The sequence below is a fragment of the Muntiacus reevesi genome, chromosome 9 (genome assembly GCF_963930625.1).
Source record: "Muntiacus reevesi chromosome 9, mMunRee1.1, whole genome shotgun sequence".
Lineage (NCBI taxonomy): Eukaryota > Metazoa > Chordata > Mammalia > Artiodactyla > Cervidae > Muntiacus > Muntiacus reevesi.
The window spans coordinates 43,173,598-43,186,471 of NC_089257.1; the positions used below are offsets into that span (position 1 = coordinate 43,173,598).

Genomic DNA, 12,874 nt, shown 5'->3' on the forward strand with positions numbered 1-12,874 from the left:
TTACTCAGACTCATGCCCATTGAGTCAGTGATGCCATCCAGCCATCTCATCCTCTGCGTCTCCTTCTCCTCCTGCCCCCAATCCCTCCCAGCATGAGGGTCTTTCCAATGAGTCAACTCTTTGCATGAGGAGGCCAAAGTATTGGAGTTTCAGCTTCAGCATCAGTCCTTCCAATGAACACCCAGGACTGATCTCCTTTAGGATGGACTGGTTGGATCTCTTGCAGTCCAAGGGACTCTCAAGAGTCTTCTCCAACACCACAGTTCAAAAACATCAATTCTTTCTCACTCAGTTTTCTTCACAGTCCAACTATCACACCCATACATGACCACTGGAAAAACCATAGCCTTGACTAGATGGACCTTTGTTGGCAAAGTAATTTCTCTACTCTTTAATATGCTATCTAGGTTGGTCATAACTTTCCTTCCAAGGAGTAAGCATCTTTAAATTTATAGACACTGTGAATTATTTATAGAGTATTTTAGACTATAAATTATAGCCTAATTTATAGACACTCTGAATTATGCAACTAAATCATACTTAACTCTCACATAACCTAGAACTGAATTCTTGACCCATATGCAAGAAGAGAATGGGAATTCATGGTATGTGGAAACTGTATTAGCTATCTTTTTTATTTTTTAAAAAATACCTTTCTTTGTTTTTTTTGTTTTCCCTTTACTTTCTCTGCTACTTATATTCATAGAATTATTATTCTACAAATAATTTTGGAAACAACATATGTGCCTGTGTCCCACAGTAAAAAGAGCATGCAAACTTGAGTCTCTGAGTCCAAAGAATGTATCTTTCATACTAAAATTTTATGTTGAGAATTACATAGAAATGTAAATCTAGTGACGTGTGAGTGAAGGGGTAACATCGAGGTGAGAGCACAATCTAGAATTTGAGAAACCATGTAGAACTCTGATATTTTGATTCAGATGAAGAGGGATGAGTATTTGACCCTTTGTGGTAAGGGGAGGGAATGCTCACTCTGGACTGATGATCTAGAGGTTGTCTAGAAAAAGCAGTAGGATTTAAAGTCACAGTAAATATGGGAGGATATCAGACATCAGCTACCATTGGCACCCATCAAACACCAAAAATAGTTATTCCTTGACGGATTTAGTGATGGAATGACCTACTATAACCAACTTAAACATACTGGATTTGAAAAGACAATGAATAATGTAAGCAAAGATACATTTTTGGCGTCAGACTACATTTCTTTTGGGATACAAGAATGAAGAAGAGACTCGGAGCTAGCAATGCTTTTGATAGGTCAAGTTTCAAACCACATCTTAATCTTTACATACTTTTTCATCTTATTGGCTGTGGAAATTTAGCTTCCTCTATATATTCCTACTTAGAGGGCTGTACCCCACCCCAACTCGCTTGGTTTTTTCATGAGATTGAGTGAAAAATGAGCTTTGGGTTTCATCATCACCTTCTCCCTTGATCTAAAATAAACATCTGCACTCTCAATTTAGTCATTCATGATTATTTGCCATTTTTCCTATATAAACATTGCTTATGCACCAAGAACATGCCAGAACCCATACTTGATGCCATCCAGAAATGGACTGAAGTATCCAAACTTAAAATCCAGAACCTCACAGAGTCATCATGGTAGAAGTCCTTTGCTCTGCAAGTTGTAGAACTTACTATGATGTATAAATCTGAAAAGAAAAATCAGATTTTTTAGAAACATCTTTATAGAGAAAAAAGATGCTGATTATTTTATTGTTTTCATTTAAGTTTTATAATCAGATTGGAGAAATAAAAAGAAATTTAAATTTTTGATTCCTAAAGTAAAAAATTTTCCTAGACTAAAAATTTGTTTTTGTAACTGGAATGGCAGAGAAGATTTCTGCCTAAAATAATAAAGAAACAAAAAAATCACACTTTCAATTAATAAGAAATTTTTTTATCAGTCCTTCTCTGGGTCAAAGTGACAGAATTAGTCTTTAAGATGGACTAGGGACTTGCCCCTGCCCCCTGGACTTCAGGCATGTATCAATAGGACCTCTTAGGAAAGAGCAGAAGAATGACTTTCTCTCGTATCTGCTTAGTCTTTACTCCATAGACGACAGGGTTGAGGGCAGGTGGGATGATAACATAGAGGTTGGCAAACACAATGTGAAAGGTCTGAGGGACATTGTGTCCAAAGCGATGTGCAAGGATGGAGAAGAACGCTGGTATATAGAACATGAGGATGACACAGATATGGGAACCACAGGTGCCTAGGGCCTTCTGGCGAGCATCCTGAGAAGGGAGGCAAAATACAGCACGGAGGATAAGGATGTAGGAGACAGCAATTAGAGTCACATCTATAATCACTGTCATGATGGGAACACAGAACCCATACCAGATATTGACAGAGATGTCAGCACAGGCTAGCCGGGCAACACCTATGTGCTCACAGTATGTGTGAGGGAGGTCATGTGTCCTGCAGAAGGGCAGACGATTCACAAGGAAAACACATGGGACAAAGACACAGAAGCTTCTGAAGGAGATGCCCACAGCAATTGTGACAATGGTCCTGGGGGTCAGAACAGTGGTGTATCTCAAGGGTGAACAGATGGCCACATAGCGGTCAAATGCCATGGCCAGCAGTATAGCTGAGTCCAGAACAGAGCTGTAGTGCAGAAAGAATAATTGTGTGAGACAGCCGGGAAAGCTGATTTCCTGAGGACCAAACCAGAAGATGCTCAGAGCTTTTGGGACACAGGTAGTAGACAGTATGAGGTCAGTAATAGCCAGCATGGAAAGGAAAAAGAACATGGGGGCATGAAGACTGTGCTCCTTTGCAATGAGGTAGAGAAGGATACTATTACCCACAATGGCCACAAGATAGATGAGGCAGAAGGGGATGCTGATCCAGATGTGGTACTGCTCAAGTCCAGGGATGCCCAAAAGGGTAAAGGCACCCATGTTGTAGCCAGTTACGTTGTATATGGCCATTGAAATCTGATTAGCAGGTTCTGTGTCCTAAAACAAATTGTATATAATTACCATATGCCAAGAAACAACCTCCCTTTGCTATTAAGAGCAATGCTTATCTTCTCTAAAAAGATTCTAAAATGCTAGTACTCCTGATGCTAAGCAAGAGGTCTCTCCAAAGTCGTCTTCAAACTGCATAAAATGCTGTTTCTGTTTTAATGATTGAGTTTTCCCTAGGTTAATGTAATGTGTTGCTGTGTAGATATAAATATAGAGAAAAGTAATCTAACTATAATCTGAGAAAAAAGAAAAGTAGAAAAATAAGGCATTATTAAAAAATTATTTACTTATTTTTTATATTGGGCAGTGCTGGGTCTTTTTGCTGCTCCCAGTCTTTCTTTAGATGTGGCAAATGGGGGCTTCTCCTAGCTGTGGTGCATGGGCTTCTTTCTCATTGCGGTGGCTTCTCTTGTTGAGGAGCATGTGTTCTAAGGTGCATGGGCTTTGGTAGCTGCAGCATTTGGGCTCATTAGTTGCGTCCCATGAGCTTAGTTGCTCCAGGGCATGTGGAACCTTCCCAGACCAGGGATCGAACATGTGTCCTCTGCATTGGCAGGAGGATTCTTATCTATTGTGCCACCAGGAAAGTCCAAAAAGTAAGGCATTTCAATTGGAAAAATAAGGAGGTAATTTATCATTACAGGTTCCTCTCATAGACCAGTCTCATAAAGTATTATCTCATTTAGAACAACCTTCTGAGATTATTTTTATTCTCCTGATTTTCTTTTAACAGAAACTAAGACTCTGAAAGCTATTGTACCCAAGATCTCACCTTTAGTAACTGGCAGAGCCAAGAACATTAAAGTCCACAGACAACAACATTCTACCTCATATGGCTTCTTCCATACTCTGTTAGATGAGAAGAATTGAGAAGAGGTAGTGGGTGTAGAAAAGTTTAAGGAAAAACATAAACCTGGAACTGTAATTTGACACACCAACCCTATTATAGTTGCAATGATTTCCCAGACTCGAGAAAGTCTTGGGATTTGCAGACCATAATGTGCTCTGAGGCTGTGTTTGATCTCACCATGGAGGATAATATGAGAAAGATATGCAGCCAGCCTCCAATCCACCCTTAGGATTTAATAAGGCAATTATTTCAAATATGCTTTTGAGAAAGATAGAGATGATTTCTAGTGGGAGAAATATAGAATTTATATATTCTAAATTCTGAACCAAGATAAAAGCAAATGAGCAACCTCTATAGTAAGAGTTCTTTTCCTTTGGAGAAGGAAATGGCAACCCACTCCATTATTCTTATCTGGAGAATTCCATGGGCAGAGGAGCCTGGGAGACTACAGTCCATGGGGTCGCAAGGAGTCAGACGCAACTGAGCAACTAACACTACTATCACCATAGTAAGAGTTAACATTTTTTGAGAACTTTCATTATACTGCACAAAACTAAAACTCTTTACATGAAATCATTTCTATACTCTTAGCAATGAGAGAGATAAAACTGTTATCCACATTTTAAAGATATAGAAACTGAAGCAGAGAGAAGTTAAGTAACTTGCCACTGCCACACAATGAGGAAATGGCAGAGCTGGGACTCAAATGCTAGGAGTCTTCTCATAGACTCCTGTGTATATTACCAATATTCTCTATACAGTCTATGGAAAATGGTATATAAATGACATCTGTACAGCAAAAGACTTAAATTTTGGCACATAAAGAAAGCTGAAAGCATAGAGCAAATTAGTGTAATATTAAGCATATCACTTATGATTTAAAATGTAGAAGTCTGGGGCTTCCTTTGCAGTTCAGTGGTAAAGAATCTGCCTACCGATGCAGAAGACATCGGTTAGATCCCTGGTCCATGAAGATCTCACTTGCCCTGGAGTAACTAAGCCCCTGCAGCACACCTGTTAGGCCTGTGCTCTAGAGTCCACAAGCCACAACTACTGAGCCCATGTGCTACTACTACGGATGCCTACATGCCCTAGACCCGGTACTCCACAACACAAGAGTAGACTCTGCTTCCCACAACTAGAGAAAAGTTGACATAGCAACGAAGACCAGCACAGCCAAAAATAATATAAATAAATTTAAAACTTTTGTAAATACAGATTTCTAAATTCCTATACTTAAAAGCATAGGTATCAATGAAGTCTTTTAAAATAAAATCTGATTTTATGCTGCTCACATGAAAAAGATCTATCGCAAAGTACCCAGAAAGGGTAAAACAAAAGGATAAACCAGGGAACATCAGACAACTTGATAGACAAAGAACGAAAACCTTACAAAAGTAAAATAAGACAAAGTAAAGTTTGCCTTTCAATGTTATTAAGTGAAACAACAAATACTTTGCACTATTAAGAGGAACACTCCTAAGTGAAGGTGTAAATCATACTGCCTGTAGATATCCATTCTTAGTACTCATCTAACATAAATAATGTTTATTAGAAGCAATCTATTCATTTACCCAACTTTTTAAATTTTCTTATTTTTATCTGTCACAGACTTTCTTGCAATTCTTTTGATTATTTGAAGATATATATCTGGTTATATCTGCAACAAGTTTAACACCCTTGCCCTTTACCTACCCAACATTTTCCCCTCAAAGTAGCACAGATTCATGCTGGATGACTTTATTTTGTTACTGATGATGTGCCCACCCAAATCCAGGGCCATATCTTTGAAGTACTATAACCCCAGATTGACTGACCTCATAAATCACAAATATGGTTTTATATCTGTCCTATGATATGAGTCACCTGTTACCAATCTGCTCCTTAAGAATCTCAATGCCTCTCCAGCACTGACTTTGTCACTATCATTCCTTCAGTATCCTTGTGTCTTTGCATCCCTCTTTACATAGTGTAACATCTACAAGTCATCATTTCAACTACTCTCTTAAACTATTTTGCTGCCCTCCCTCCACTGAGCTTCCATGATATGTAAATGGCAAAGGCAATTCCTAGATTAATAAACTTAGTAAGTACTCTAGGTCATGATGGAAAAGTACTTCTTAGTTAAGTATATTTGTGTTCCCCAAATTTCATAATCATCAGCTTAATCATAAACTTAATCCTCAACACTGTCCAATGGTATAACAATATGATCTTGTACAACTTGATCTCCCTGTATAACCTTTTTTTGGCTGCACAATATAGAATCTTAGCTCCCTGACTAGGGATTGACCCAGGCCTTTAGTAGTGAAAGCAGAGAGTCCTAACCACTGGAACACCAGGGGATTCTCTGGCTTTTTTCCTACTCTCTTTTAAGCACATTCACCATCCCCAAATTCCTCTTTCTCAACAGATAATGTTTTATTTTACTTCATAGAGAAATTAGAACCATTAGATGTACCCTTGTGGCTCAGATGGTAAAGAATCCACATGCAATGCGGGAGACACAGGTTCGATCCTTGGGCCTAAAAGATCCCCTGGAGAAGGGAATGGCAATCCACTCCAGTATTCTTGCCTAGAGAATTCCACAGACAGAGAAGCGTGGAAGTCCATAGACCATGGAGTCGCAAAGGGTCGGACACGACTGAGCAACGAACACTTTCACTTTCAGATATAAATCATGTGTAGACAGCCTAGACAGCATATTAAAAAGCAAAGGCATTACTTTGTCAACGAAGGTCGATCTAGTCAAGGCTATGGTTTTTCCAGTAGTCATGTATGGATGTGAGAGTTGGACCATACAGAAAGCTGAGCACCCAAAAATTGACACTTTTGAACTGTGGTGTTGGAGAAGACTCTTGAGCGTCTCTTGGATGGCAAGGGACTATATCCTAAAGGAAATCAGTCCTGAATATTCATTGGAAGGACTGATGCTGAAGCTGAAACTCCAATACTTTGGCCACCTGATTTGAAGAACTGACTCCCTGGAAAAGACCCTGATGCTGGGAAAGATTGAAGACAGAAGAAGGGGATGACAGAGGATGAAATGGTTGAATGGCATCACCAACTCTATGGACATGAGTTTGAGTAAGCTCCGGGAGTTGGTGATGGACAGGGAGGCCTGGTGTGCTGCAGTCCATGGGGTTGCAAAGAGTCGGATATGACTGAGCAACTGAACTGAACTGATGACTGAAAATCATGTATAATGGAAAGTCCATGCAGCAAGGAAGACCCAGAACAGCCCTAAATAAATAATTTTTTTTAATTAAGAGAAAAATAAAAAGAGAGAGACTGAGTCCTTTTATTCACACCCAGAGAACCATGTACGTAAGCCTTTTGCAAGGATATATCACAATTTATTCCATTTGCTCGCCTATCATCTATCTTTCTTGAGGGCAAAGATTTTCATATTCATAGCTTTATCTCCTTATTCTAGCTTAATTGTTGTTAAACACAAGATTTACTGAATAAATGAGTATTGTTTAAGTCACTGCACACACACAAGCTCTTGTTTGACATGGGTCCTTTGTGCATGTGCACTCACATCACTCTCCATCCTACCTTTATTATATTCACACTGTATTCATTAAAGTGCAAGTTAATGAATAAATGGCTAAAATAATGGGTTAGTTAATTAATTAACAAACACCCAACATGTTTTTGCACATATACCTAGAAGCACATTAAATCATAGGGAAAATCTACACAAAGTCACAGTACAGGCACTGCTTAAGATCTCTGATTTTAGAGTCAAGTTTCCTGAACTTCCACTTAAACTCTGACTCCTTTTTTATTATACTTTACATGTTATTTGATTTCTTTAAAATGCCTGCTTCCTTATAGCATTTTTCTGAAGAGATTTTCTATAGGATAAATGTCTTCACCTCAGTGCCCTGAAAATAGTAGAGTCTCAATAAATAGCAACTAGTATGGAATATCATTATGACAACAAATAGAGACAAATGCATAGATATGGCAGAAAGTGTCAAATCCCACGAAATCCAGAGTGCTAGTCCAGTGTTCTGGATCCAGGTTCTTAGACTGTTTTGTTTTGACTATTGAATTGTCCGCATGAGAGCTCCAGTCCTGCTTGCTCCCTTTGTTTTATTTCTCCCTCCTCATTTCAATCCTTAGACTTTATAATCTGGCTCCCTAGCCTGTGGACTATCTCACAGGGAAATCTGGACTGAGCCCACCTTGTCTTTTCCCATTCCTCCTCTCAGGTCCTCTGTGTGTCCGTCAGTCAGCCTGCCCCAGGATCTGGCTGAGTCATGACTGTGGCTTTCCAATCACACCTGCCCTGCCCCCAAGGAACACTCACCAAACCCCAGCTCCTTCATAAGAATGGACGGAAACAGCACCCTTAAGGAGCTAATCTTCTTCTTTCTCTTCCTGGGATTTCAGAGGGGACACAGAGGCTGGTGGGCCCCTGAGGTACAGCAGACACTAATCCAACTGTTGACTTGTGGGAGTCACAGTGCGGCTCTTCCCAGATGGTCTAGCTCATGAAGTTCTGAGGTCCCATAGGCTGAGGTGGACGGAGGCCCTGCAGGCTCAGATTTTCCTGGACAAGCAATGTCTCAGGGAGCAGAATCTCCTGGGCCTTTCAAAATGGCTGGGAAAGCCATCTACAGAGACAGTCTCTGTATTTTCTTGTGTGTGAGTGTGTGTCTTTTGTGTGTGTTTCAGAGAACTTGCATATCTTTGAGTGGTTTTGTTTATGAGATATATTTTCAATGTTTATTTTGTTAAAATGTAAATCGATTTGTAGAATCTGATACCTAAATGAGGATGGCCAAGTTATCATAAATCATTCATCTTGATCAAACACTTGAGCTTTCATGTAAAACTCCTTACACATACACTAGCCAACCCTGCTGATTTTGAAGTTACTTCAAAATATCTTTAGAATCACGTTCCTCCTTCAATAACCACTCTTCTGTTTCTCGTTGCTTCTCTTATTCAGTCCTAATTTATGTAAAATTCAATTCCACCCCACAAATCTATCCTCTTCTCTGATGCCATAACAACGTGTGCTAAGTCAATTCAGTCATTTCTGACTTTGTGTGACCCTATGGTTTTTAGCCCGTCAGGCTCATCTGTCCATGGGATTCTCCAGGCAAAAATGCTGGAATGGGTTGCCATGCTCTCCTCTGGGCAATCTTCCTGACCCAGGGATAGAACCCACATTTCTTATTTCTCCTGCATCAGTGGGTGGGTTCTTTACCACTGTCATCACCTAGGAAGACCAAGAAGCCATAATAATCTTTCTAAAATATAAATGTGATTGTCATTTCTGCAGAAAATGTTTAGGATAAAGTAAATAGCCTAGAAAATCTAGCAATTTCGGGCCCAAGAGGAAGTTAATTCCCTTTAGTTGCATCTTCTTCTACTCATCTGCAAAACATCCTAAATTCCAACTGCTCTCTTTGTATTTTCACATACACAAAATTTTGCAAGAATCTTCCTTCTGCAAATGTTGTTTGTCTTTTGAGACTATCTTTTCTATTCCTTTCTGTCTGACTCAGCTCAAACTCTAGCATCACTTCATTTGGAAAGTCATCCCTCACTTACCCCTGTGTTTACTCCCACCATAGCACTAATCACACCATGTTGCAATTAATCATCTGCGTAGTTCTCTGTCTCTGCTTTTGAAATACAAATTCCCTAATGGAGGGCTTCACTCTCTTTATGCTCATCACTGGCTTTCCATTGTTGTTCACAAACTATGAATTCAATTTGTGTTCTCAACTATTACTAGTAGTAGAAAGAGCATCATCTGTTTTTATCATATTTGTTTATGCAATATTTTATATGTTGAAATTACAAGTAAAATTCCAGTTAGAAAATAATTTTATATTACTTGATATAAAAATACCTAAAACTTTCTGAAGTTAGAGCATAATGCGCTGTGCTGTGCTTAGCTGCTCAGTTGTATACAATTCTTTGTGACCCCATAGACTGTAGCCTGCCAGGCTCCTCTGTCCATGGGGATTCTTAAGCCTAAATCTCAAGAAATACTTTATCAGCTTATGATATCAAAAACTCACATTCAACTAGGATAATTTGACAAAAGTGTATCTTAGATTAAAACCTCATTTATCATAACATTTTTGTAGTCTTCCCAGTTCAAACTCTACCTCTACCCTAAATTTTAGAAAAAAATTCATATTCCATGACAAGCATGATTAGTAAAGAAGAAAACAGAGAATTGAGGACCCTCACACCTGTCTTCCATTTACCTTTTTCTTTAGGGAGGGGTTTATCCATGTTTTCTGTAAATTCTTTATTTATTCAAACAGAATGTTCAGGGAAACAATTGTTATTCTGTTTAGAATCAATAGTGACAAAGATAATATGAGCTCTGTGGTTCATAAAGAGATTTCAGGGCATTTTGATGCTGATAGCCTAGTATGTATGCATACGCGTTATGTGCACACATGTCCCACTCTTTGCAACCCATGGACTGCAGGCTCCTTTGTCCATGAAATTTTCCAGAGAATACTAGAGCAGTATGCATATTGATAAGGTCTGATGACAAAATATCAGAAAGATGAGAATTGATATAACATATATATATATATATGCACATATATATAAACAACTAGGTAAGGTGGCTTTAAAAAGTGTTCACATGATTTGTGATAGTCCTATCTCAACAGGTGGAGTTAATTCCCTTCCCTTGAATATGATCTGGATTTAGTGACTCACTTCTAACAAAGTACACGTACATGTAAACAGTGTGTATCTTCTAAAACTAGGCCACAAAAGACACTGAAGCTTCTTTCTTGCTGTCACTCTTGAATTGCCCAATCTGGGAGGAGCCAACCTGCAGACCATGAGGACAAGCATCTTGTGTAGGGAGAAACTGAAGCCTCTTACTAATAAATGGGAGATTCCCTGGTGGCTCAGATGTTAAAGCATCTGCCTGCAATGCAGGAGACCTGGGTTCAACCCCTGGGTCGGGAAGATCCCCTGGATAAAGAAATGGCAACCCATTCCAGTACTCATGCCTGGAAAATTACATGGATAGAGAAGCCTGGTGGGCTACAGTCCATGGGGTCGCAAAGAGTCGGACACGACTGAGCAACTTCACTCTCTTTCACTTTCACTAACAGACAGCACTACAGAAATGGCCACCTTGAAAGCAGATCCTCCAGCTCCAGCCAACCCTTTTGATGCTCACAACCCCAGTAACATCTTAACTGCAACCTAATAAGAGACCCAAGACAGAATTGCCTAGGTAAACCACTCCTGAATTCTTGTCAGGCAGACAGTTTGTGATCATGAATGCTATTGTTTGAAATTGTTAACTTCTTTTTTTAATTGGAGTATAGCTGCTTTACATTGCTGTGTCAGATTCTGCTGTGCAGCAAAAATGAATTAGTCATACATACACAAATATCTCTTTTTTGGATTTCTTTCCCACACAGGTCACCAGAGAGGACCAAGTAGAGTCCCCTGTGCTGTTCAATAGGTTCTCATTAGTTATCTGTTTTATACGTAGAAGTGTTTATACGTCAGTCCAAATCTCCCAGTTCTTCCCACCCCTCCCTTTCCCCCTTGTATCCATTTGTTTGTTCTCTACATATGTGTGTGTGTTTCTGCTTTGCAAATAAGATCATCTACACCATTTTTCCAGATTCCACATATATGTGTTAATATATGATACTTGTTTTTCTCTTTCTGACTTACTTCATTCTGTACATTTTATAGGTCCAGAAATTGCTAATTTTTGAGGTAATTTGTTACACAGCATAGATGACTAGTATGCAAAGGGATGCAGGTTATCATTATATAGCTCCACCTAAGGATGAGGAAGTGAAGGACAAGGCAGAATATATACTTCTTGGCCTCTTGGGCTGCTTAAAGATATTCCATTATAATTCTATAAAACTGACTGCAACAGAGGAGGTCACCTATTCTATACGTGTGAAATGCAGTGAGCATCATGAATATCTGTAAAGGAATTTTGAAATCACTTTTTTCCCTCCAAAACCATTGACTAAAACTAGGAATAATCTGTCAGGTCCGGGAAACTCAGGCATCACATCAGTTTCATCACATCACCACACATCACATTACTCCTGACTATTCAGAGATAAATATCAGTCTATTTACTTGCAGACACAAACTACTAAGGTCAATATTATAAAACAAAATTTTAATATACAGAGAGTATTATAGGAAATCCAAAGAAGTCCTTGGAAACTGAGTTGCGGGGGTAATACCACAGGCTAGGGATCAGAGAAGATCTTGAAAAATAAGTTAACTTAATATAAATCCTGAGAATGAATAAGGATTAGAATAAGACACAGAAAAGATATTTGGTGCCAAGATATTAGCATGTGCAAATGTTCAGCAATGTCAGAGGTTATGATGTGTTCTGGAAATGTTTGTCATTTAGGAGACCCAGGTATATTTAGTGAAGTGTTGAGAAATGAAACTGCTGAGGTAGGCAGGCAACCAATCATTCATTCATGCATTTTGTTGTTGTTCAGTCACTAAGCTGTGTCTGAATTTTTGTGGGTCCATGAACTACAGCATGCCAGGCTCCTCTGTCCTCCACTATCTCTCAGAGTGTGCTCAAATTCATGTTCCTTAAGTCAGTGATGCTATCTAACTATCTCATTCTCTGCCTTCTCCTTCTTTTGCCTTCAATCTTTCCTAGCATCAGTGACTCTTCAAGTCATGTGGCCAAAGTACTGGAGTTTCAGTTTCAGCATCAGTCCTTCCAATGAATATTCAGGGTTGATTTCCTTTAGGATTGACTGGTTTGATTTCCTGGCAGTCCAAGGACTCTAGAAGTCTTCTCCATTCACGCATGCAGATCATCAATCATATCATACAGATACATTGAACATTGAGTACTAGCAAGACACCAAGTTAGACATCAAGAACACAGTGAAAAGGGAAACAGACTCAATGCCTCTCCTCACGAACTGTTCACTCTAGTGAAGAAGGCATACATTATTCAAATCACCAACAAATTATATGTGTAAAAATAATCACTACATTTAA

The 12,874-nt window shown here is 39.1% G+C and overlaps 1 protein-coding gene across 2 annotated transcripts; it reads right to left on the reverse strand.

Annotated features, from left to right (window-relative positions):
- Positions 1-284: 284 nt before the first annotated feature.
- On the reverse strand, positions 285-2,964 carry LOC136174506 (olfactory receptor 52H1-like). Of its 2 annotated transcripts, XM_065944687.1 has the most exons (2): positions 2,042-2,964; positions 285-309 (listed from the first exon to the last, which is right to left on the reverse strand). In XM_065944687.1, the coding sequence occupies exons 1-2, from the start codon at positions 2,962-2,964 to the stop codon at positions 285-287; spliced, it is 948 nt and encodes a 315-aa protein (XP_065800759.1). The 2 variants fall into 2 exon arrangements, with proteins under 2 accessions (XP_065800759.1, XP_065800758.1); XM_065944686.1 differs by lacking the exon at positions 285-309 and having other exon boundaries at positions 2,017-2,964.
- Positions 2,965-12,874: the final 9,910 nt, after the last annotated feature.